The 20,045-nt window shown below is 37.8% G+C and overlaps 5 protein-coding genes across 8 annotated transcripts; 2 read left to right on the plus strand and 3 right to left on the minus strand.

The window, feature by feature from the left end:
- Positions 1–1,147: 1,147 nt before the first annotated feature.
- LOC121763772 (serine/threonine-protein kinase STY13-like) lies at positions 1,148–4,540 on the plus strand. The gene is made up of 6 exons (XM_042159852.1): positions 1,148–1,712; positions 3,124–3,245; positions 3,384–3,580; positions 3,672–3,846; positions 3,929–4,063; positions 4,141–4,540. Exons 1-6 carry the CDS (start codon positions 1,418–1,420, stop codon positions 4,345–4,347), a joined length of 1,131 nt encoding a protein of 376 aa, XP_042015786.1. The 5' UTR covers positions 1,148–1,417; the 3' UTR covers positions 4,348–4,540.
- A 1,535-nt stretch (positions 4,541–6,075) lies between these two features.
- LOC121764887 (bidirectional sugar transporter SWEET5-like) lies at positions 6,076–7,466 on the minus strand. Its single transcript, XM_042160915.1, has 6 exons — positions 7,359–7,466; positions 7,236–7,272; positions 6,937–7,156; positions 6,703–6,864; positions 6,479–6,598; positions 6,076–6,388 (listed from the first exon to the last, which is right to left on the minus strand). Exons 1-6 carry the CDS (start codon positions 7,402–7,404, stop codon positions 6,248–6,250), a joined length of 726 nt encoding a protein of 241 aa, XP_042016849.1. The 5' UTR covers positions 7,405–7,466; the 3' UTR covers positions 6,076–6,247.
- Positions 7,467–11,461: 3,995 nt separating this feature from the next.
- LOC121764899 (RING-H2 finger protein ATL74-like) lies at positions 11,462–12,175 on the plus strand. The gene has a single exon (XM_042160925.1). It carries the CDS (start codon positions 11,655–11,657, stop codon positions 12,051–12,053), a length of 399 nt encoding a protein of 132 aa, XP_042016859.1. The 5' UTR covers positions 11,462–11,654; the 3' UTR covers positions 12,054–12,175.
- A 2,621-nt stretch (positions 12,176–14,796) lies between these two features.
- LOC121765763 (protein DELETION OF SUV3 SUPPRESSOR 1(I)-like) lies at positions 14,797–15,883 on the minus strand. 2 transcript variants are annotated; one of them, XM_042161983.1, is made up of 3 exons: positions 15,746–15,883; positions 15,489–15,588; positions 14,797–15,050 (listed from the first exon to the last, which is right to left on the minus strand). In XM_042161983.1, exons 2-3 carry the CDS (start codon positions 15,580–15,582, stop codon positions 14,902–14,904), a joined length of 243 nt encoding a protein of 80 aa, XP_042017917.1. In that variant the 5' UTR covers positions 15,583–15,588; positions 15,746–15,883; the 3' UTR covers positions 14,797–14,901. The 2 variants fall into 2 exon arrangements, with proteins under 2 accessions (XP_042017917.1, XP_042017918.1); XM_042161984.1 differs by having other exon boundaries at positions 15,693–15,781.
- LOC121765762 (U-box domain-containing protein 19-like) lies at positions 15,712–18,420 on the minus strand. Of its 3 annotated transcripts, none has more exons than XR_006042864.1 (2): positions 16,237–18,420; positions 15,712–15,791 (listed from the first exon to the last, which is right to left on the minus strand). XR_006042864.1 is itself a non-coding variant. In XM_042161982.1 (1 exon), exon 1 carries the CDS (start codon positions 18,352–18,354, stop codon positions 16,294–16,296), a length of 2,061 nt encoding a protein of 686 aa, XP_042017916.1. In that variant the 5' UTR covers positions 18,355–18,420; the 3' UTR covers positions 16,048–16,293. The 3 variants fall into 3 exon arrangements, 1 of the variants encoding a protein (XP_042017916.1); XR_006042863.1 differs by lacking the exon at positions 15,712–15,791 and adding an exon at positions 15,818–15,957; XM_042161982.1 differs by lacking the exon at positions 15,712–15,791 and having other exon boundaries at positions 16,048–18,420.
- Positions 18,421–20,045: the final 1,625 nt, after the last annotated feature.

The raw sequence follows: 20,045 nt of genomic DNA on the forward strand, positions 1-20,045 counted from the left end.
AAACCGCTCGCCGATCGGGAGGCTGCAATAGCGGCCAGCGCACCGGCGAGCGCTCGGGAATCGGCGTGCGCTCGCCGTTTTTCTCGCCGATTTGGCGCTTGCCTGCTGCAATAGTTCGGCGAGCGGACCGGCGAGCGCCAAAAATCGGCGAGCCGGTGTGCTCGCCGCTATTGGAGATGCTCTAAATAGGCAGTCACTCCATGCATTGCATACGATCGAACACATAACATACACAAGCATTTTTGCATACACGCTCTCTCCCTCTGTGCATAATCTTCCCGTCGAAGCTCTGCTCCCGCCTTACTCCCGTTCGTCGGAGCTCTGCTGCTAGCGGTGCTGCTACTTCAGAAACGAAACCGTTTTATCTTTGGGGACGACAAGCCAAACCGAGAGCACTACCGGGGCGTATCTCGTCTTGCGGAAAGAGGACTCCTCGACTCGGCTTACATCTTTACGGTTTATTGTTTCGAATTCTTCTTTGTAATTTCAATTCAGTTTATTTCCATTTAATTTCTACATTCTTCATTGGGTTGTATTACGCCCGATTAGTATATCTTTGTGTCATAGTCAATCTAAAACCAACAGTAAGACTAAAAAGTGAATTAAAGTACTATAAGGCCAAGAGAAGATAAATCAACGGACATCATATTTTAGTGATGAACCGAATTTATTTATTTTAACCTAGTAACTGAACATGTTACTATTGAGCAAAGCTAATATGGGTCTTAGTGTGAATGTGACCCCGAATTCGGATGATACTTTGATGGTAGTTCGTCGGTAATTAAGAGGATGAATAATATTTCATTGATGAGTAAATTCGGCGGCATTATGTGTAGTGATAGTGGAAATGGAAGAGGCCCTCCGAGCATGGATCCGACCACTAAATCTTTCAACTCGTTTGATCATAGGCTAAGACAAGTTTATGTGAACTATTTGAATACACGTATAACATATGATGACAGCCAAGTACAATATCATTTCATGTGTGTGTTGATGAATCTAGGAAGAGATGATGAAGAAATAAAATGTGTAAAATATATACTCTTTAGGGGGAAGAGCATAACATAAAGAGATTGTACCAACAAGTAGGATTTGAATGAGAAAAAACAGAAGGGTATGTGGGTCATATACACACGTTGTCTTGAGGCAATTCCATGTGCCCATATGGCGCTGCTCTCTCATCATTCACACACATATTTACTCTCCTGCTTCTTCTCCTCCTGCTTCTTCTTCCCCTCTCCACTAATCAATCCCACTCCTCTTCCTATTCCTCTCCCACCATAAAACAAGTCAACAGTAACATCCACCTTATACTACTAATATATACCCAAGATTTGGTTTTTATGTGCATCTAGTACCTATCTCTCTCTCTCTCTCTCTATGTAGTGAGTTTACACACACAACACGCAGTGGAGAAATGGAGAAGGCCAGTAATGGGTTTGTGAGAGCAGATCAGATAGATTTGAAGAGCTTGGATGAGCAGCTCGAGAGGCATTTGAATAGGGCTTTGACTCTCGAGAAAAGCAGGAAGAGTCAAGACGATTTCTCCCTCCCCTCCTTCTCCGCCTCCACCGCCGCCGCTGCCGTCGTCGTCAGGAGACCGAGGCAGGAGTGGGAGATTGACCCTTCTAAGCTGATCATCAAGAGCGTCCTTGCACGTGGCACCTTTGGCACCGTCCACCGTGGCATTTACGACGGCCAAGATGTCGCCGGTCAGTCTCCTATCTTTTTCAATCAACAGATTCCCTTTTTATGAATCCTTTAAAGATGCAAACCTTTTATCCTCTCTCTCATTGTTACCACTGTGGCTGTGCAAATCTGATTCAATTCATAAGAAAAAACAAATCTTTTTATGTAAAAGATTAGATGGATTAATGTAAATAGTAGGAAAAATGGAGTGTTGATGCCTCTACACATTTGATTTTGGTCCAAAATTGAATCTTTTTGATGTGTCAGTTTGTGATGTTCCATGTTCTCTTGTGGGATAGCTGCAAGAACTCCAAAGATTTCATCTTTTTCTAGTAATTTTGTTTGGGAAGAATTGCTTTTTGTGTGTGTGTGTGTGTGTGTGTGTGGATTTGAGAAATTGAGTGTCTTCTTATGGAAGCCGTGACTAGCGGCACGGGTTCAGATTGGGGTTGAAGGTGACTGCCATAACTTAAGCTGGTATTTTAGCTTTCATGTGATTCAACCATTTTTTATTTATTTTAATGTTTTGACTTGTGTGTATCTCAGATATCAGAGGAAAAATAGTTGTTTAGTCTTGCCAAAACAGAGGCCTATTATTTTAACTCTAATGATTAAGTGAGGATGCATTAATTAATATTAACTTGTACCTAGAATGCAGGATCTTGGCTTTCTGCTTCAATATAATATACATCGTGATGCAGTTTGCAGTGATGTTAACTTCAATAACAGTGATTTAGAAACCTGCGTTAGTTAATCTATCATAGATTATGTTTTTGGATTTATTTGCCTTTTGTTGTTTCATGGCATTGCTGTCATAGTTGGTTGGCTTTGGTAATGCAAACTTATTGATTTGCTTAAATGTAGAATTTGTAACATTTCTTATGTGAAATTTTACAGTTTGAATCAGTGATATCGTCTAATCCCGATGAGGAGTGTTCTAACTATGTTTGGATGAGATATACTCCATATTTTTCTTTCTTTTTCTTTCTTCTAAGGGCCTTTTTTGATAGGTGATAGCTTCATGAAGTAAAAAAGGGATAAAAAAATGAGAAAGCTTCAATGAGTCGGGTCTTGGCTATGTCTAACTTTTTCTTTCTTCTAAGGGCCTTTTTTGATAGGTGATAGTAACATATTTTCCGAATAGCTTAAATCATATATTTTCAACTAGAACGATTCTGTAGTTGGTATTCACTATTGCACTTCAAAGAAGCTATAAAAAAAGAAAGCGAAGCTTGAGTACACCGAGGTTTAATATAACCCTCAAGAAATCATGGGATCTGAGTAATTACAGCTCTTTCATAGTTGGGGTTGATTCGTAGATCCCAGTTACAAGTTATTGCTCCGCAGCTACTACTTCTTTTCCCTGTTGATTCATCATCATTTTGCTGATGTTTGTGTGGTTATTAATGTTTGGTAGCCTTATGTGATCCTCAGTTAAACTGCTCGATTGGGGGGAAGAGGGACACCGGACCGAGGCTGAAATTCAATCCCTAAGAGCAGCTTTCACTCAAGAAGTTGCTGTTTGGCACAAACTCGAGCATCCTAATGTAACAAAGGTCGATTTCTCTTACTATTTTTTCGGCTTATTTTGTTGATGTATGAAAAGCAATCATGTTTAGGTATCTGTGAAAGCTGTAGTCACCCTTGTAGAATCTTCCTGTCACTGACCTTACATTTCTAAAATCCTTTTGCAGTTTATAGGTGCAACGATGGGCTCTTCGGGGCTAAACATTCAGACAGAAAATGGCCATATCGGCATGCCTAGTAACATATGTTGTGTCGTTGTGGAATATCTTCCAGGCGGTGCATTGAAAAACTACCTCATAAAGTTCAGGAGAAAGAAGCTCGCGTTTAAAGTTGTTGTGCAAATGGCACTAGATCTCGCTAGAGGGTACTTTCCCCATTCGTATTCGTTTACAGCTCTTACATAATTGTTTCATGTTGTTTTTTATATCTAGCATCGTCTCGTTTTTGCTTCCTAGGTTAAGTTACCTTCACTCTCAAAAGATTGTTCATAGAGATGTCAAAACAGAGAATATGCTGTTGGACAAGTCGCGAACGGTTAAGATAGCTGATTTTGGAGTGGCTCGTATAGAAGCCTCAAATCCAAACGACATGACAGGGGAGACGGGGACTCTTGGATACATGGCTCCGGAGGTATTAGTGCTTTCCATTTTATCTTTTGATTTGCTCGCGGTAAATTGAATTTGTAATTGTGAGAAACAATGAACGGTTGCAGGTTCTAAATGGCAACCCTTACAACAGAAAATGCGATGTCTATAGCTTTGGAATCTGTTTGTGGGAGATATACTGTTGCGACATGCCATATCCCGACCTCAGCTTCTCCGAGGTTACATCAGCAGTCGTGCAGCAGGTAATATATGTAAAACTCGGGCTCAAAACTTTTTACATTGCCCTTTTGTGTTGGTTGATCACTCTGTTTGTGGACAGAATTTGAGGCCCGATATACCTAGATGCTGCCCGAGTTCCCTTGCAAACGTGATGAAACGGTGCTGGGATGCGAGTCCAGACAAGAGGCCCGAAATGGACGAGGTGGTTGCCATGATAGAGGCCATCGATACGTCTAAAGGGGGTGGGATGATCCCGGTCGACCAGCAACAAGGCTGTCTCTGCTTCCGTACGAAACGAGGTCCGTGAAGAGTTGGGTTTTCAGTTTTCTTGCAACAAGAAGATGAAGAGGAAAACTGGGAATGGCTGAGCAAGAAATGCGTTTGGTAGTTGTGGATATAGACTAACAAGCTTTGCTGCATATTATTTGCATGGTGTAAAGATTTACAAGTATTATTCTTCGTCGATATTCTATCAATATTAATTCATTTTATTACTACTATCTTTTATTTTGTTTACTTATGTAGTTAATAACTTAATAATTAATATTGAGTGGGGACAGACTTAGATCAATCGCCCACAAATAAAATAAATTTGAATTTGATGAATCTATAATTTTTCACGGGGTTCGGATTTTTAAAATGGAGCTTGCAATTTTCAAAACCATCCATCCAAAAAAAATAGTTTTTTTGTCATTTTAATCCGCGCTATAAAATTATTCCACATTCATTTTAGGAAAGTTATTACTAACAATTTAACACAGTAGTATTAAACAATCCGACTCTCACTATTAACTAACACTACACTACAATCACATTTTTTCTCTTCTATTTTACCAATTTTGCATTAAAACCTTAACATCTCCAAAACCTTTATTTTCTCTTCTATTATTTACTGGATGTTTGAATTTGAAATTGGATTCTAGTTTTATGCCCTATTAATTTAAGTTTTAATTTTACACTCAAAATTAATACTCCGTACTAGGGGTGGCAAATCGTGCGTGTCGGGTCGTTATCGTGTCGACACGATAACGACACGAACACGATAACAACAAACACGAACACGACCCGTTAAGAAAACCTCAAACACGAACACGAACACGACACGAAACCCTCAGACACGAACACGACACGAACCCATTAACAACACGAACCAATTCAGGTCAACACGACACGATAACAACACGTACATGAGATTACACGATAACGACTCGATAACAACACGACCTGATAACGGTTAAACCTATTAAAAATGAAAATAATAAGAATTAATAATATTAAAATATTATTTGTTAACGGATAACACGAACACGACACGGACACGTATTGTTAACGGATAACACGAACCCGACACGGACACGACACGAAATTTTCGTGTCCTTAACGGGTCGACCCGATAAGGACACGAACCCAATAAGCTCTGACCCAAACCCATTATTTTCGTGCCGGTTCGTGTCGTGTTATCGTGTCGTGTCAAAAATTGCCAGCCCTACTCCGTACTACTATTTGATAGACATTTCATTTCTCCTACACACATAAAACACACAGATTTCAATACCAGCAAACGCAAGGATTTGAAATTATAATAGTACTACAATTTTACATCAAGTATATAATTTACTAAATAAATAATTTTCAATTGAATTAAAATATTACAGTTTTAAATTCAATCACATAAAATTGCAATTACAACAAAACTAGAAATTAGTAGTAATTGTCAAACACACCCCGTAACGTTTCGAAAAATTTGTAATTAAAATAAAAAAAATATCTTATCAGTAAAACTACGTCGTTGTAGTAGCAAAACATTATCCTCTGAATTTGTCATTTCAAGTCGGACAAATTTTGGCGATCATAACTGAACAGATAAAAGTGATGCGTAATGACGAATTAACTTTTTTGTAAAGCTAGTGCAATAAAAGTGTATGTTACTAGGAGTATTTGATTTGCGTTAATTAAGCCAAAAATAATTTTATTCAATTAATTAAGGTGTGAGGTTGCACAGCGTGTAACATAAAACATAAAAGTGGAAAAGATGTGTAGAGAAAAGAATGAGAGAATTTATATTGATGTACTCATAAGTTAATGTTATTACAGCATAAACACAGGAAAGAGTTGTTCATGTGTGGGAAAAACAAATGATAAATGATAAGCAAGAGCAGATCGACGCTCGAGCATTATTGGCGAGCACATCTCTAATTCAAAACAATTTAAGCCTTGTTGTGGCCGTCGTGGAGCTCCAAATCCGATTGCTGCGCCCCTTCGTCTTCGTCCCAGTTGGTTGTCTTGTAGTAGTATGCGTACAACCCTAGCTGCACCATTCCGGAAAACACTCCCAATCCATTTGGAATCTAACAAAAAACATTCAATCTTGTAAATAATCATAAATCATAATATATATATATATATATATATGTATGTATATATGATTAATTAATTACCAAGATGTAGGCATCAAACTTGACGAGAGCATAGGTGGACCACACCATGCCGTTGGCGAGGTTCGCCAACGACAGGTAGAAGGGCAAGTACTTCACACTCTGGGTCTTGATAACTCGTTTCTACAACACATAAATGAATAACTATATAAATAATTAAATTCTACTAATTAATAGTACTATATATACACATAATTAAGTAGGCCTAGATTGTGAGAGAGATGCACCATGACGGTCAGGGGCGATGCGTACATCCCAATGTTCATCACGATGCAAATGAGTCCAACCAGCATCGACCTATTTGTGGTGCCATGGAGGCAGAAGAAGGTGATGAACATGACGATGAAGAAGACAACGGCTTCTCCAGCGATTATGAGCAACATTGCTCGCTGATTAAATATATACGAGTGAGTAATATATCAATAATGAGATATGCTGAAAAAAAATGAATGGATACGCACGCGTTTAGGCCAGGTGTTGGAGTAGAGGAAGAAGACGCCAACGTAGAAGGACTCAATGACCAAGCCGATGCCATTGATGGTGATGACCAGGAGGCTGTCGGGATGCACAGAGGGCATCCCGTATAAGCACCACATCGCGCAGTTGAGAGCCGTCACAAGATAAGGGTGTGGTTCGAAATGCTGGACTGATTTTTCTTGCCATATCTTGTGGAATGTTGGGCTACATGCATTCAATATAACTCCCAATTAATCATCAATTTGTATAATTGTATTAATTAAGCATAGGGTTAGAAAATTACAGTGGGGAAAGGAATAGGAAGAAGGAGATCACATTTCCTTCAAATGAGATAAATTCAACATCATTAATCCAATAAAGATGAAGAAATTAAATTGAAGAGAATATTAGGGTTTGAATAACCAACCAATGATCCCCACAGTGGTCCTTAATGCGTCTGCATCCATTGCCATTTTGAAGCCTTTATGAGACAAAGATGATTAATGAAATGAGCTTTTGTAGTAAGAAACTCTTTGTTGTGAGTGATTGTGATTTGAGTGGAAAAGTGAACACATATTTATACTAAACAAGTGACAATTGAATATTAGATCTAAACTAACAGAAACACAACGCTTTAATTTCTCCATCCCATGGTGAGGTTTTTCGGCAGAATTGTGGTTGTTATCTACAGTCTTGCTACCTTAGTGCTATATTTATTTTAATTAATACTACATTATTTTCCGCTTGTTTTATTTATTACGTCATCATTTATATCCAAATTAAATTACTAAATTTACACTAGATTAAGATGAACAGGATCACACTTGTTTATCGTTGAAATTATTCGCTTGACATAGTCCTATATATATATATCACATTATAGTATCATGCAATTGGTCGAAATCCCTCACATTGTAATTCATAACATCTGAAATAGTCTTTTACATAATTTATCCAAAAAATTATAATTGACGTGTAAGAACGAAACTTGATGTGCGAGCACATCTCATATTTAACTTACTCTAACTAACTTTTGAGCATAATTGTCACTATCATTAATCCGAAGCATGCATTAGTTTGCATAATTATATACTTTTATTGTCAATTTCAATTGTATTATAATTATATTAAGTGAATATTATAAATGCAGATAATATTTAGTTGCAAAAGATTTATATAATTAAATAATATTGATGTTGATATATATAAAAATATATTTGGATGCGTCACGTGGGTGCAAGGAAAAGTAAATGGTAGTAATTGTAAATTTGTAGTAAGTATTATCTTTACTATAAACTTAATTAACTAATTTAGTTAATTAGTGGTTAGAGCTTATTAGGACTTTAACTAATTTAGGCTCGATTATCCCAAAATTAGAAGGATTGGTATCAAAGTTGGAAATTTATAACTTAGAAAAAAATCCCACCCAATTTAAATAGCTTGACGATCCGTACAAGTTGGCCTGAATATGAAAGGGTTGGCCAAATTGATATGTTCACTAGCATAGTAGCATGTAGGACTGCATTTACTGGTATGCATTCATATACTAATGGACGCAATCTCATGTTAATTAGTTTTATTAAATATACATCTTTAAGTCCTTTATTTCTATAGATTATTGTTGATAAAAATTCATGGGTTTCATCCATGCTTGGAGGGATTGGACTTTTTTATGATCGATTGGACAATCGGCCCAATTTATTTTCAATCGGTTTGACCACTGGCCCAAATTTTTAAGCCCAGATATACTACTGGATCAGTCATTTTTTCGGTTTCAGCCCAGATATACTGCTGGGTCAGTTAAATATGACCCAAAGACGGCGACCCGCTCTGATAACATGATAGAAATCCATGAGTTCCATCCTAAAAACAATTGGTGATAGAAGGAGAGACCCATGAGACTTATATAGTGAATTAAGCTCTTTGTCACTTTGTGTATACCAAATGTATGTGAGATATTGTTATATTCATTTTATGTTTCAATTGTCAACAATGGTAATTATTTATTCGCAAGTCTCTCAATTTATATAGAGTACTATTTGGCATCAATAATTCCTTTTTAAGGAAGTTACATATACAGATCATTAACTTTTTCTGATAAAAATAGCTAGATAATTAACAAATTCAATATTTGTATTTACCATCTCTATTGAGTGTTCTATGCCTATCAATCATTTCTCTTCGTTACTTTTGTATACGTCTTTCAAATTTTGATTGTCGCTACTCTAGTCGAAGTCCTTTTGCTCACCATTCACCAACTACTCACCTAATTCTGTTCAAATCATACGTATTTATATAGGATCATTTTTTTGAAATCTAGGAACTATCAATCGCATAGTAAAGATTTTGAGAATCAAATGCGTATATAATTGTTTAATAATTATTCTTATTTATCAATTATTTTAATTAATTCTCATACTTTTTATTATATATCTTTCAATGAGTCCTTTCTAACAAAAATATTAATGTATAGAGGGACCAAAAAATAATGCAAGGATATATTGAAATAAAATATAATACTAATACACAAGGATCGAAATATGTGTTTTGCCTTTAGTTTTACTTATGGGATACTTACTATTACAAAAATAAACTATGTTAATTTGAGGGAGCAAAGAGTTAAAAAGGATTGAGATTAAACTTCCTTTTCATTGTCTTTTTTCGGCTGAGAATTAATCTTGGTATTGTCCCATTTATGTGAAAATTATAACTTTTAATAAATTAAAAAAGCAAACAATTCCAAAAAAGAAGGGAAAAAAACGAAATGTCTAGAAGCGATGGATCTTCATTTTTGTATCTACGAAGATTTCTTTAAAAAATTATTCATATAGATTCCGATTTTATTATTTTATTTACTCAGTGTGATGAAATTTAGTGCCGTCAGTTAAATGAGAATCTTTATAATCAACTAGTTTTACAACTATTAAATTGTTTTAAGTATACTAGTATTAAATAATTGTTGAATCCACAAAAAAATTGACTTTGAAGGGAACATCTGACTAGTCCTGCATATTCTATATTCTGTATTTTCTTTCTATAATAATACTTGTGCAAGTTTTTCTGACTAAAGACTTTGAAAAATAGCACCACTTCTTGCATATATATATTTTGTTTTTATATTCTGAAATTTCTTAGCTAGACCAGCTATGCAAAAATTATAGAAAGTGTATAATTATAGTTTTATTGTTCGAATTGTTGACCTTTAACTGAAATTATTTGAACTGCACATTGTTATAAATAATTATACAAATATATATAGACTTTTTAACAAAGTTGTCCCAAGCTCTATATACATACTAATGACTAAAGATATGGAATTATAAACTATTGTATAACTAACCGAAAATTCAATTAGTGCATGTGCATATATACTATACGATAAAAAATATAGAAGATTATTGGACTAATTCTATAATCCCTTCTTAATAAAACTATTCTTCCAATTCAAAATTAAAATAAACTTGATATCACAATTCTCATAATACATGGTTGAACTTGAGTCGTATAAAAAAAAGGCGTTGTTTACACAAATATAATTACTTTAATAAGGACGTCTATATGAGGACAAAATGGGATTATTATGTGAGGGACATGATTCCTTATCTACTCATTATTCATGTAACCACTAGGATTAATTTATTAATTCTGTAATATATTGATTGTTTTTATGAAGCATTAGTCTTTTCTTGCTTATTCAATATCAGAATTATAACCAACCGGCTTAACTTTTGGCATTTAAACTCCCCATTAATTATTCTCTTGGACTGTTATAAGTTATAACTTTCTTTTGTGGGAAAATTACCTCTAAACTTGAAAGCTATACTCTTTAAAAGCTCTCCGTGGTTTGAGTATATGTTGGATTTCAATTCTAACAAATTAACTTTCTATTATTACTATTAAATAATATATTGGTGAAATAGGAGATAAAACAAACATACGATTTTACAATTGAAATCCTAAATTATTTTGTGGGATGTGGGATTTGGGATTTGGCTGACTTGGGTCACACAGTGAATATATAATTCTGTTCTCATTAGTCAAATAAAGCATGTCCATACATACATTTTCTTTTATTTTTCCATACCAACAAAGAATTCGGCCTGTTTAAAATTTAAAATTAAGTCACTTTTTTCTATGAAACATGTTATTCGTTAAAAAGCAATGTAAATTATTATTATTATTATTATTATTATTATTATTATTATTATTATTATTTAAATAATACTCTTGGGCACTTACTCCCCCTAGGAAAAAAAAAAGAAAAACCAAATTAGTACTGTAAAATATTTGGATCCTTGATCCAGTTCTGAACTTGTCAGTCACTCATCAATGTTTAAATCATTGCTGAATCATGTGATGTGGATGCAATATTATAATCAACTTGATTTAAAAGCTTATTTAATTTCAATTTTATTACACCAGCCAATAGTATAGGCCAAGGCCAGCCTCAAATGACTCTGCTTTCAAACAAAAATGTAAATAAATCCCACAAGAAAGCAAAATTTGAACATTTGAGGCCACTTATGATCAAATGCCATTTTCAGTCACCAAACTCTCTCAAAAACCTCCAAAACAAAATTGATTCATTTCTACTCCATCATCAAACCAAGGGCAAAACGTTACATGAAAATCCCTCTTCTCATTCAATGAAATCAACCGCCAACAATGCACCATTTCTCCACACTGCAAAAATCAAGAATTTGGGATTCTTGATTTTGTAGAAATGGTTATGGAAATAATCATATCTGTGTTGTTACTATTTGTTGGAATAGCTTTTTTGGTAATCATTCATGTTTGTGTTGTGGGGAGGGCTTTTAGGGGTGATCCGGGGGACGGGAGGCCCTCTGAGCTGCCTCGGATCGATAGGATCCCGAGCATGAAGCCGGAGGAGATCAAGAAGCTGGCATGCTTCGATTACAAGGTGGAGGAGAAAGGGATGAGGGATGTGGAGTGTGCCGTTTGCTTGGAGATTTTCAGAGTTGGTGAAAGATGCAGGATTTTGCCCAAGTGTAAGCACAGTTTTCATGCTCATTGCATAGATTCTTGGCTTTTGAAGACTGCTGCTTGTCCAATATGTAGAACTGCTGTGAATTCTGAACAAAATGGACTAGAATTGGTGTAGTCATGATTCATTTATTTCTTGTTTTCATTCTTCATTTGGTATGCACTATGCACAAACAGGGAATCTTGTTCCTGGAATCTGGAAATCATTTTTAAAGTTGATCTTCTTGTCTTCTGCAATTTGAAAAAAATTGGATTTTAACTAGCATTCTACTCCCTCTGCACCTCATTTTTAGTCCACTTTGTATTGGGGCACGGTTTCTAAGAAATGTAAAGAAAAGTGAATTAAAAAATGTGAGTGAAATTGATAAGTGGAATATGAGACCTACTTATCATTTATAATAAAAAGATGAAAGTGAATAATAAATGGGATGGACGAAAATGACAAAAGTGGAAAAAAAAATGAGAAACAGATGGAGTACCGATAACTTTTGGTGGATTGATTGAGAGTTTGTAGTGTCTTGTTGGAAGTATTTACACTTTTTTCAAAAAAAAGAAATAAGACCAATAAACTTTGGTCAGAACTGACTAGGTTCCTTTGTGATTTTCATTAATTGGGAGTAATAAATATACTGGTTTTCTGTTGCCTACAGATACAGACAATAACTACATTAATCGATATGCATGCACCATGCCATTGTTTTTTCAGCTGTTTTTTATAATAAGAAAACCAATTATAAGAAACTCAAATATGTGTTTGAATGCAATATTCAAATTGTAACTTGTTTTGAGTATTAGTAATATGAATTGTAGCGGTTTGGCCCACAACTCTATCGTTCAAAATTCATTTATTGTCCCTTTCTTTCGTTCTTTTTAAAAAACACTTAATTGGATCATTGCATAAACCACGTGCATTACAAAATGATTGATCTTTGATTCTACACTAACATTTAAGTTTCCTTTCAATCATAAAACTGCTTTCATGATTATTTTAATTATGAACTCCATTCCAATTAAACAAAGACATTTTTTTCATGAAAATTAAGAAATTATGTTAAATAGATTAAATGAAAATAATTTAAAATTAAAATTAAATAAAATGGATAATAAACTAGAAATAAGAGAAATTAAATGGAAGAAAGAATAAAGCAAAAGTGATTTGATTTTTTGTTTTATTAAAAAATAAAATGACTCAATTTAATTGGTATGGATGGAGTAGTATAGTTGTATATATATGTCCAATGGAACCGCAATAAATATCCAGCGATAGCACATAGTACTACCTCCCCTCCGTCCACAAAAAATATACTAGTTTTACTATTTTGACTCATTCACTAAAATTAGATCAATTTCTAAATATGGAAAGTTTAAATTAATTAATACTATTAATAATATAAATCCCATAATCCACTAATATTACACTACCTTTTTTTCTTTCTTATTTTACTAATTATGCTTCAAAATCCATGTTATTTACAACTTAGTCTACTTTTAGTGGATGATGTAGCATTAAGCAAGTAATGAATTAAATCAAATAAATGATGTCAGGCTTTCGTTTCCTAGCCCAATATAGCCTCAATGAATTGTAAATGGGCCATTTGATCCATAAAATTTTCTATAGAAAATATTATAGTCCATACTATTTATTTGCTTGGGGAACAGAAATGTTTTTAGAATGGGGTTTTATTCTTTAACTGAGATTCTTGGTTTTAATTTCTTCTGTTTGAGTGTAGTGTTGTGTTGTTGATTAGAATTTAGTATAGAAAATTGTCATTTAAATTATAATTCTTGGCTTACTTCTAGTAAATCCAATTACTTTCAATATCAGCAAATTAAATCATACTTTCTCCATCCACCAAAAACCGAAATATTTGTGGATGACACGGATTTTAATGTGAAATTAGTAAAGTAAAAGCGAGGACAACCCAAAATAGTAAAACTTGTCTATATTTTTTTTGGACGGAGGGAGTAATTTTTGTACATATCTAAATTGTCCCGTACAATTAACTTTAAAAATCAGGGAATTAAATAGACAGGTTCACAAAAGGAGCAAACACTCTACATCAAGCTAGTCTAACAAAAACAACAAAGCCAAGCAAGAAACATAGCAGTTGTGGGTACCCATACCGAAGAGCAAATACAACGCCTATACTAATACAAGCAAAGCAACGATTCCATCAAAGAAAAAAGAAACACATCTAAGGCATAATGGGAACACACGACACCCAAAATTTAATGGAATAGTAATATAGTAGTAACATATTTACTTGAGTTTCTTTAAATAACAAATTTAATGGAATCCAAATTAGGGCAAAATATTAAGTACTTGAAAAGCAAATGTGAACATTGGATAAGGGCATCTTTTAAATACAAAATTTTCAAGATTCCTAGTGTGTTAATCAAATTGCTTATGCTAATCATTGATGTTTGGTAGTGTTTATCACAACAACTTCCCTGTTTTAATACTATTGCATTCTCCATTGCCAAATGAAAGAATCATTGGACTTCTTCCTCCCGTCTATCTAGAGAATTTATCCATAGTAGAGAAGGGTTGGAAATACAACTATACTTCACCACAATGGGTTATGCATTAGAAGATGAATTCCAATGCATGCATCTTCTCCTCTCTAAATTCCAAAATTTGAACATGATCCTTGACCCGAGTCTCTACCTTCATAAAGGTCTCTGACTTAGTGAAGATGAGTCGTAGAAATACTATCAACGCAAAAACCACAAATTCAACGCAATGCAACAAAACCTAATCTCCATCGTCTACATAAGAGTCAAGGCAACAATCTAGATGTTCGAGGTAAGCATAGAATATGAAAAAGAAAAAGAAAAAGAAAGCATGTAGACAAATGATAGGCAATAAGGGCAAATGAGTTAAGAAAATTATTCAGAAACCAGAATGAATCACAATGCACATCCTAAGACAAAAGGTGGTGTAAAAATAACTAACATGAGCAAAGTTATGTGGACTTAGCCTCGCACTCCAATTCTTTCCTCAGCTTCACAGAGAAATCATCATTCACATCATCATCGTCCCAGTCATCTTCCCATTGCTGATTTATTTCTTCGCCTTCGTTTTGCTCATCCCAATCGGCCAAATCCCCACACACTGATGAAAAGCAAAGATATACAGCATAAGAAACCTTATATGCATGTCTAAGCTACAAATATGATCCTAATCCATCAGTTTGCTTATGAAAGTAAAGAGTCCATATGTTGGCAAATCGAATCATGCAATGCTTTAGATATTGCACGCACAAATCAACAGCATCAAAAACACAAACGTTTTGCCAATAAAATCAGATCAAATCATTCATTGCATAAGTTCCTGCATATAGATTATAGATCAATCAACAAAACCCAGCTTTTTATGTCAAGGCATCAAATTTAATACAAAAATCAATCCACATTTATATCACCTAAAATAACAGAAACAAGTATGCATATATCATGCAGACGGCCATTAGCCAATTGAAATTAATTCAGCATTCACATCATAAAATTGAAAAAACAATGACACATAAAAATGTAATTCCTTCATACACACCTCGATCAATTTCAAACTCCTCAAACTCGTCGTCATCTTCAAATAGATCGGTCTTTACTTCCTCAGCTGATGGTTTCTGCCCTTCCGTCGCCATTCCAATCTGTTACAAGGAAAAAACAACAATTTATCGAAAATTCGCATTAAAAACCAAAAAATTGAGGTCAAAAGAGACAGAATTCCATAATCCAAGCTGAACGCACGTACCGCTGTATACACGCATACAAATGAAGAGATAGACTCGAATAACAGTAACTTACAGAGTGATCGAAGAAGATTTCCAACTATTGACGCCTTTTTTTTAGCCTGATCACGGGCTATTTGTTCAGGAACAATTCGAATACATACGACGCCGTATTTAGATTATCAGCAGTATTTGAATAATTACAATTTAACCCCTTAAGAAAAAATAAATAGGATTTTGCTCCACAGTATTAGCAACTTTCTGGCAAGCATGGTCCAAAAAAATGATCTGGCAATTTCAAACATATAGTATATCAAAATTGCGAATTATTAACTCAAACCAAGTGACATTTTAGTTTTATAAGCTTAGAATTGATCATAAAACCAAATCAATTATTCAAGTGCATACTAGTATATAATATATCAAACTGTATTATTACAGCAAAGAATGGACATATGTATGAATGTCCCAAAATGGATGAACTATGCAGGCAATTAGCTCCCTAAAACTCGAGCTAAAACCTATTAATACAAAGAGGAATCAAATCCTCTATAAAGATACACACACCTTTTGCTGAGTCTATTTACAGAGAAGAATGCAGCTGATTAAAAGTTGCAGCAAACATCACACATCAATAAACTGTCCTTGTTCTTGCCTGAGCTCCCTCTTCTGATCAAACGACCTCGTCTCGCAGAATCTATGCAGGATCTTGATGAGCGACCGTGCTTTCCTGCCAGCGTGAGACGTCCCCTCAGTGACAAGTGAGTATAGCTCGGTCATCAGAGACGCGTCCTTCGCCAAAATAGGCACCACATCAGCTCCACAGTTGAGGCATAGCGAATGCAGGATTGACACGCAGTATTCCTTCCCGGCCCGTGTCTCTATAGCATAGAGAAGCCTCAGGATGGATGGCAGAGCCGAATCCGAAGCCCGCATGATCTGCGCCGAGCCATCAAAGCTGTCTGCCAATCTGGACAGAACCGCCAGCGTGTCTGTCTTCACCTCAGCCCTGTCTGAGGAATCCAACAGGCCTAACAGCGTTGCCACTGCGCCAGCTGCTATGGCCCTGTCGCGGTTCCTGTGGTAAAAAAGCAGCGCGAAGAGGGCCACCACCGAGTTTTTCTTGCTACACGCGGTGCCCTCTCTGATCAGCTCCAGCAAGGAAGGGATTGTTTCCTTGTTCTCTCCAATCTTCTTGCGCTGCTCGTGTATTGAGGAGAGGTAGAAGATCGTCGCAGCTGCAATCTGTCTTGATTCCTGCTTCTTACCGTGCTTGAGCACGGTAAGAACCGGATTGAGGCCACCGTTTTCAATGATCGATTTCTGCCCTCTCGGCTGCTTAGACAGCTTCAGCAACGCAGAAACAGCGTTTTCTTGCATTGTGGGATCGGTTGAGTCCAGCAATTCTAGGAGGGGTGGGATCGAGCCGGATTCGATCAAGCAGCACCGGTTGAAGAGATTCGACTTAGCCAGCAGCCGGATTTCGTAGGCAGCCTTGCTCTTCTGGCGGTCAGTTCCATAACCTAGGCTCAGTGTAAGATATTCAGACAGGAATTTGATGGCTGCTGCATTTGCAGGGCTTCCCGGCAAGATAGTCCTCGAAATATCTCGATTGTTCTTGCTCGATTTTGCTAACGAAACGCCGTATTCAGCGCAGAATTGCTGGATAAGTTTCTTAAGGCTGGTGTTGGGGACAAGCTCTGTGCTGGCCAGCCTCTCCCCTGTTTTCGGACACACAAAATTCCCAGATTTCAGCCATTTCTGTATAGAGACACGGTCGTATGTCTGCCCGGTCGCCACAGTCACTGGATCGGTCATCAGCTCGAGCGAAATCGGGCAGCGAAAATCCTCGGGATTCAAGCAATTAAGCACCTCCAGATTGCTACCTCTCCCATCTGATTGATTGATCACTTCAACGTCGTAGTCCTCGAACAGAACTCCTCTGCAATAGCTCAACAATCCGATTAAACTGCTCAGCAACGGCACCTCTCTCTCGTCCCCGTCCGAATATCCAGCCCGAATCTCCTCCTCCAGAAATCTGATCTCTCTGTGGCACTCCCCCCACGTCTTGATGTCTAAATACCCGAGGACCCGCCTGATCATGAACGGGTCGGGCTCGAACCGGTTCTCAAATTGGTTGAGGACTAAAAGCACTCTCTTAGTAGCGCTTTCGTCAGCGGCATCAACCTCCATCTTCGCCTTCCGCGCCTGCTTCCACAGCATCTCCACTAACTCCTTGATCTCTCCGGAGATTCCGATCGCGTCTAAAGGGAGGATGTCGAGAGCTGTCGCGACGGTACGGATCAGAGACCGGAACTGAGTCGCGACGGAGTGCGATTTCATGAGGATCAGCATTTTGGCGCCGTCGCGGGCGCAGTCGGAGAGGAGGAACTGGATTCGCTGGAGCGTGATGTGGAGCTCCGACAAGCAGAGGATGATCGAATCCGACATGTGCGGGACGTGTTCGCGGATTTCCTCGAAGAATATCGAGAGGATTGAGATTTGCCGGAGCGTTTCGCGTGCGTTTTTGCGCTGGGATGCGAAGGGTTGGAACCGGAAATTGCAGATGTCGTGGGAGAGGGCGATCAGAGATTCGAGGAGTGTTGACGGAGATATTCCCTCGCAGGGATGGACCGCCGGGAATTTCAGTATCCGGCGGTGGTTCCGGTCGAATTTTCGAATCATCTGGAAAGTTTGAAGCGATTCAGTTTTGTTTGAATCTGTGGTTTTCTTAGGATTTGGGGAAAAATGAATGATTTGAAATTCGGTTGGGGGTAAATATGGAGGGTTTAACCGCTAGATTTTTTGGTAACACGTGGCGGGGATCTGCCGGTGTACGGGTGCAGAAGATACCAGACACGTTTTGGGGACACGTGTCGTGAATCAAGTGGGCAATGATGCTTCTTTTGATTTTGTGTTGGGATTGAGAGTTGAAACTTCCTGGGCATCCACAGTGGGGCGGAAGATAGGCCGCCCGATGCCTCGTGCGCGCCATCGTTTCGCCATTGTGGGTGCGCGGGGTTTTGATTTTTTTTTTATTTTTTAAATTTGAAAATTGTGTTTATATAAATACCCCTACCTCACATTTCATTTGTAACCTTTCGATTCAGTTTTCCACTCTCAACTTACGCTATAAAATGGATTTCGGTGAATACTCAAGTCTCAATAGCCCGATGTTTGGAGACGGTGTACGGCGGCCGGGTACACAACCTGACGAATATCGGTCGTTCGACCCCAACACGCAGTACGATCTCGATTTCAGTACGAATTCGTACGGTCTCTCTGACATGGAGCCGTCTCCAACTCGCCCTGCTGCCCCTTCCCATCGCGCCGCCGCGGCCGCCCCCGCCAGAAAGAAGCGGACCAAGTACAGGGCGTACAAGTTGCCACCTCAGGCAACGAATGAAGAGTACCCCCCGGACGTACGAACTACCAACCGGATGAAACCCTCGTCTTGGCGAGGTGTTGGGTGGATATATCGGAGGATCCGATATTCGCGAACAACCAAAAGTAGCTCGCGTACTGTGAGCGCATCGCCGAGCGCTACAATGAGGCGAAGCCGCCGACCGCGTATAAGCGCCATAGGGAGCAGCTCTGCAAGCACTGGGATCAGTGAAGAAGCAAGTCAACATGTTCGCAGCGGAGTACGAGAAGTGATCGAGGGAGCAGGGAAGCGGCGAGAGCTTGAGCGATGTGCGCGATAGAGCGCTGTTGTCGTACCAGTTCATGCAAGAATTTCAGCATCTGGGCGCTCTTGAGGGACAAGCAGAAGTTCCAAGGCGGGATTCTGCACACTGATGCGACGAAGAGGACGAAGACCACCGACGCTGGTGGTTACACGAGCAGCGAAAGCGGAACTCGTCCGGTGGACCTCAACCGGACGTACACGAAGGAAGAGAGTTCCGGCACACCGATGTCCTCCCAGCGTCACATAGGCGTCAAGAACAAGGGGAATGCGAAGGTGACATCCTCCTCGCAAGCCGCCTCCCCATCGCCGATCCCGACCCCGGCGGCACTTGCCTACTCGGAGTTGGCAACGGCCTCGATGGCGTGGACGTTGTTGGACACGCACAACGCCCTCATGAAGTGTACGGTTTCGGTCAGAGCCGAATACCTCGAGGGGTTGATCGATGAGCTGCGACGGAAGTTGGGATTTTGTAGAGTAGAACTTTTTTTTATTTCTAACCCGTGTAACTTTTTTTTAATCAATGTAGTATTTGTCGTTTTTCATTTAATCGTTGTGTTTTTTAATTAGTTTGCATTTATATATTTGAAAACATTTAAATTAATTAACAAAACAATAGCAAAACCTATAGGGCGCGCCTTAGGGCGCTCCACTGCAGGTGGAAGTATAGGAGGATAAAATGCAGACTGAC

Source organism: Salvia splendens, chromosome 14 (assembly GCF_004379255.2).
Source record: "Salvia splendens isolate huo1 chromosome 14, SspV2, whole genome shotgun sequence".
NCBI lineage: Eukaryota > Viridiplantae > Streptophyta > Magnoliopsida > Lamiales > Lamiaceae > Salvia > Salvia splendens.

What these genes read in the sequence shown, in the direction of transcription:
- LOC121763772 (XM_042159852.1), top strand. Translation starts at nt 1,418, where the DNA reads ATGGAGAAGGCCAGTAATGGGTTTGTGAGAGCAGATCAGATAGATTTG. An exon ending in GCACTAGATCTCGCTAGAGG is followed by an intron (nt 3,581 to 3,671) that starts GTACTTTCCCCA and finishes TTTGCTTCCTAG; the next exon opens with GTTAAGTTACCTTCACTCTC. An exon ending in CATCAGCAGTCGTGCAGCAG is followed by an intron (nt 4,064 to 4,140) that starts GTAATATATGTA and finishes GTTTGTGGACAG; the next exon opens with AATTTGAGGCCCGATATACC.
- LOC121765762 (XM_042161982.1), bottom strand. Translation starts at nt 18,354, where the DNA reads ATGATTCGAAAATTCGACCGGAACCACCGCCGGATACTGAAATTCCCG.
- LOC121764887 (XM_042160915.1), bottom strand. Translation starts at nt 7,404, where the DNA reads ATGGCAATGGATGCAGACGCATTAAGGACCACTGTGGGGATCATTG. An exon ending in CCAACACCTGGCCTAAACGC is followed by an intron (nt 6,865 to 6,936) that starts GTGCGTATCCAT and finishes ATATTTAATCAG; the next exon opens with CGAGCAATGTTGCTCATAAT. An exon ending in CATCGCCCCTGACCGTCATG is followed by an intron (nt 6,599 to 6,702) that starts GTGCATCTCTCT and finishes TATGTGTTGTAG; the next exon opens with AAACGAGTTATCAAGACCCA.
- LOC121765763 (XM_042161983.1), bottom strand. Translation starts at nt 15,582, where the DNA reads ATGGCGACGGAAGGGCAGAAACCATCAGCTGAGGAAGTAAAGACCGAT. An exon ending in GGAGTTTGAAATTGATCGAG is followed by an intron (nt 15,051 to 15,488) that starts GTGTGTATGAAG and finishes GCTTTTCATCAG; the next exon opens with TGTGTGGGGATTTGGCCGAT.
- LOC121764899 (XM_042160925.1), top strand. Translation starts at nt 11,655, where the DNA reads ATGGTTATGGAAATAATCATATCTGTGTTGTTACTATTTGTTGGAATA.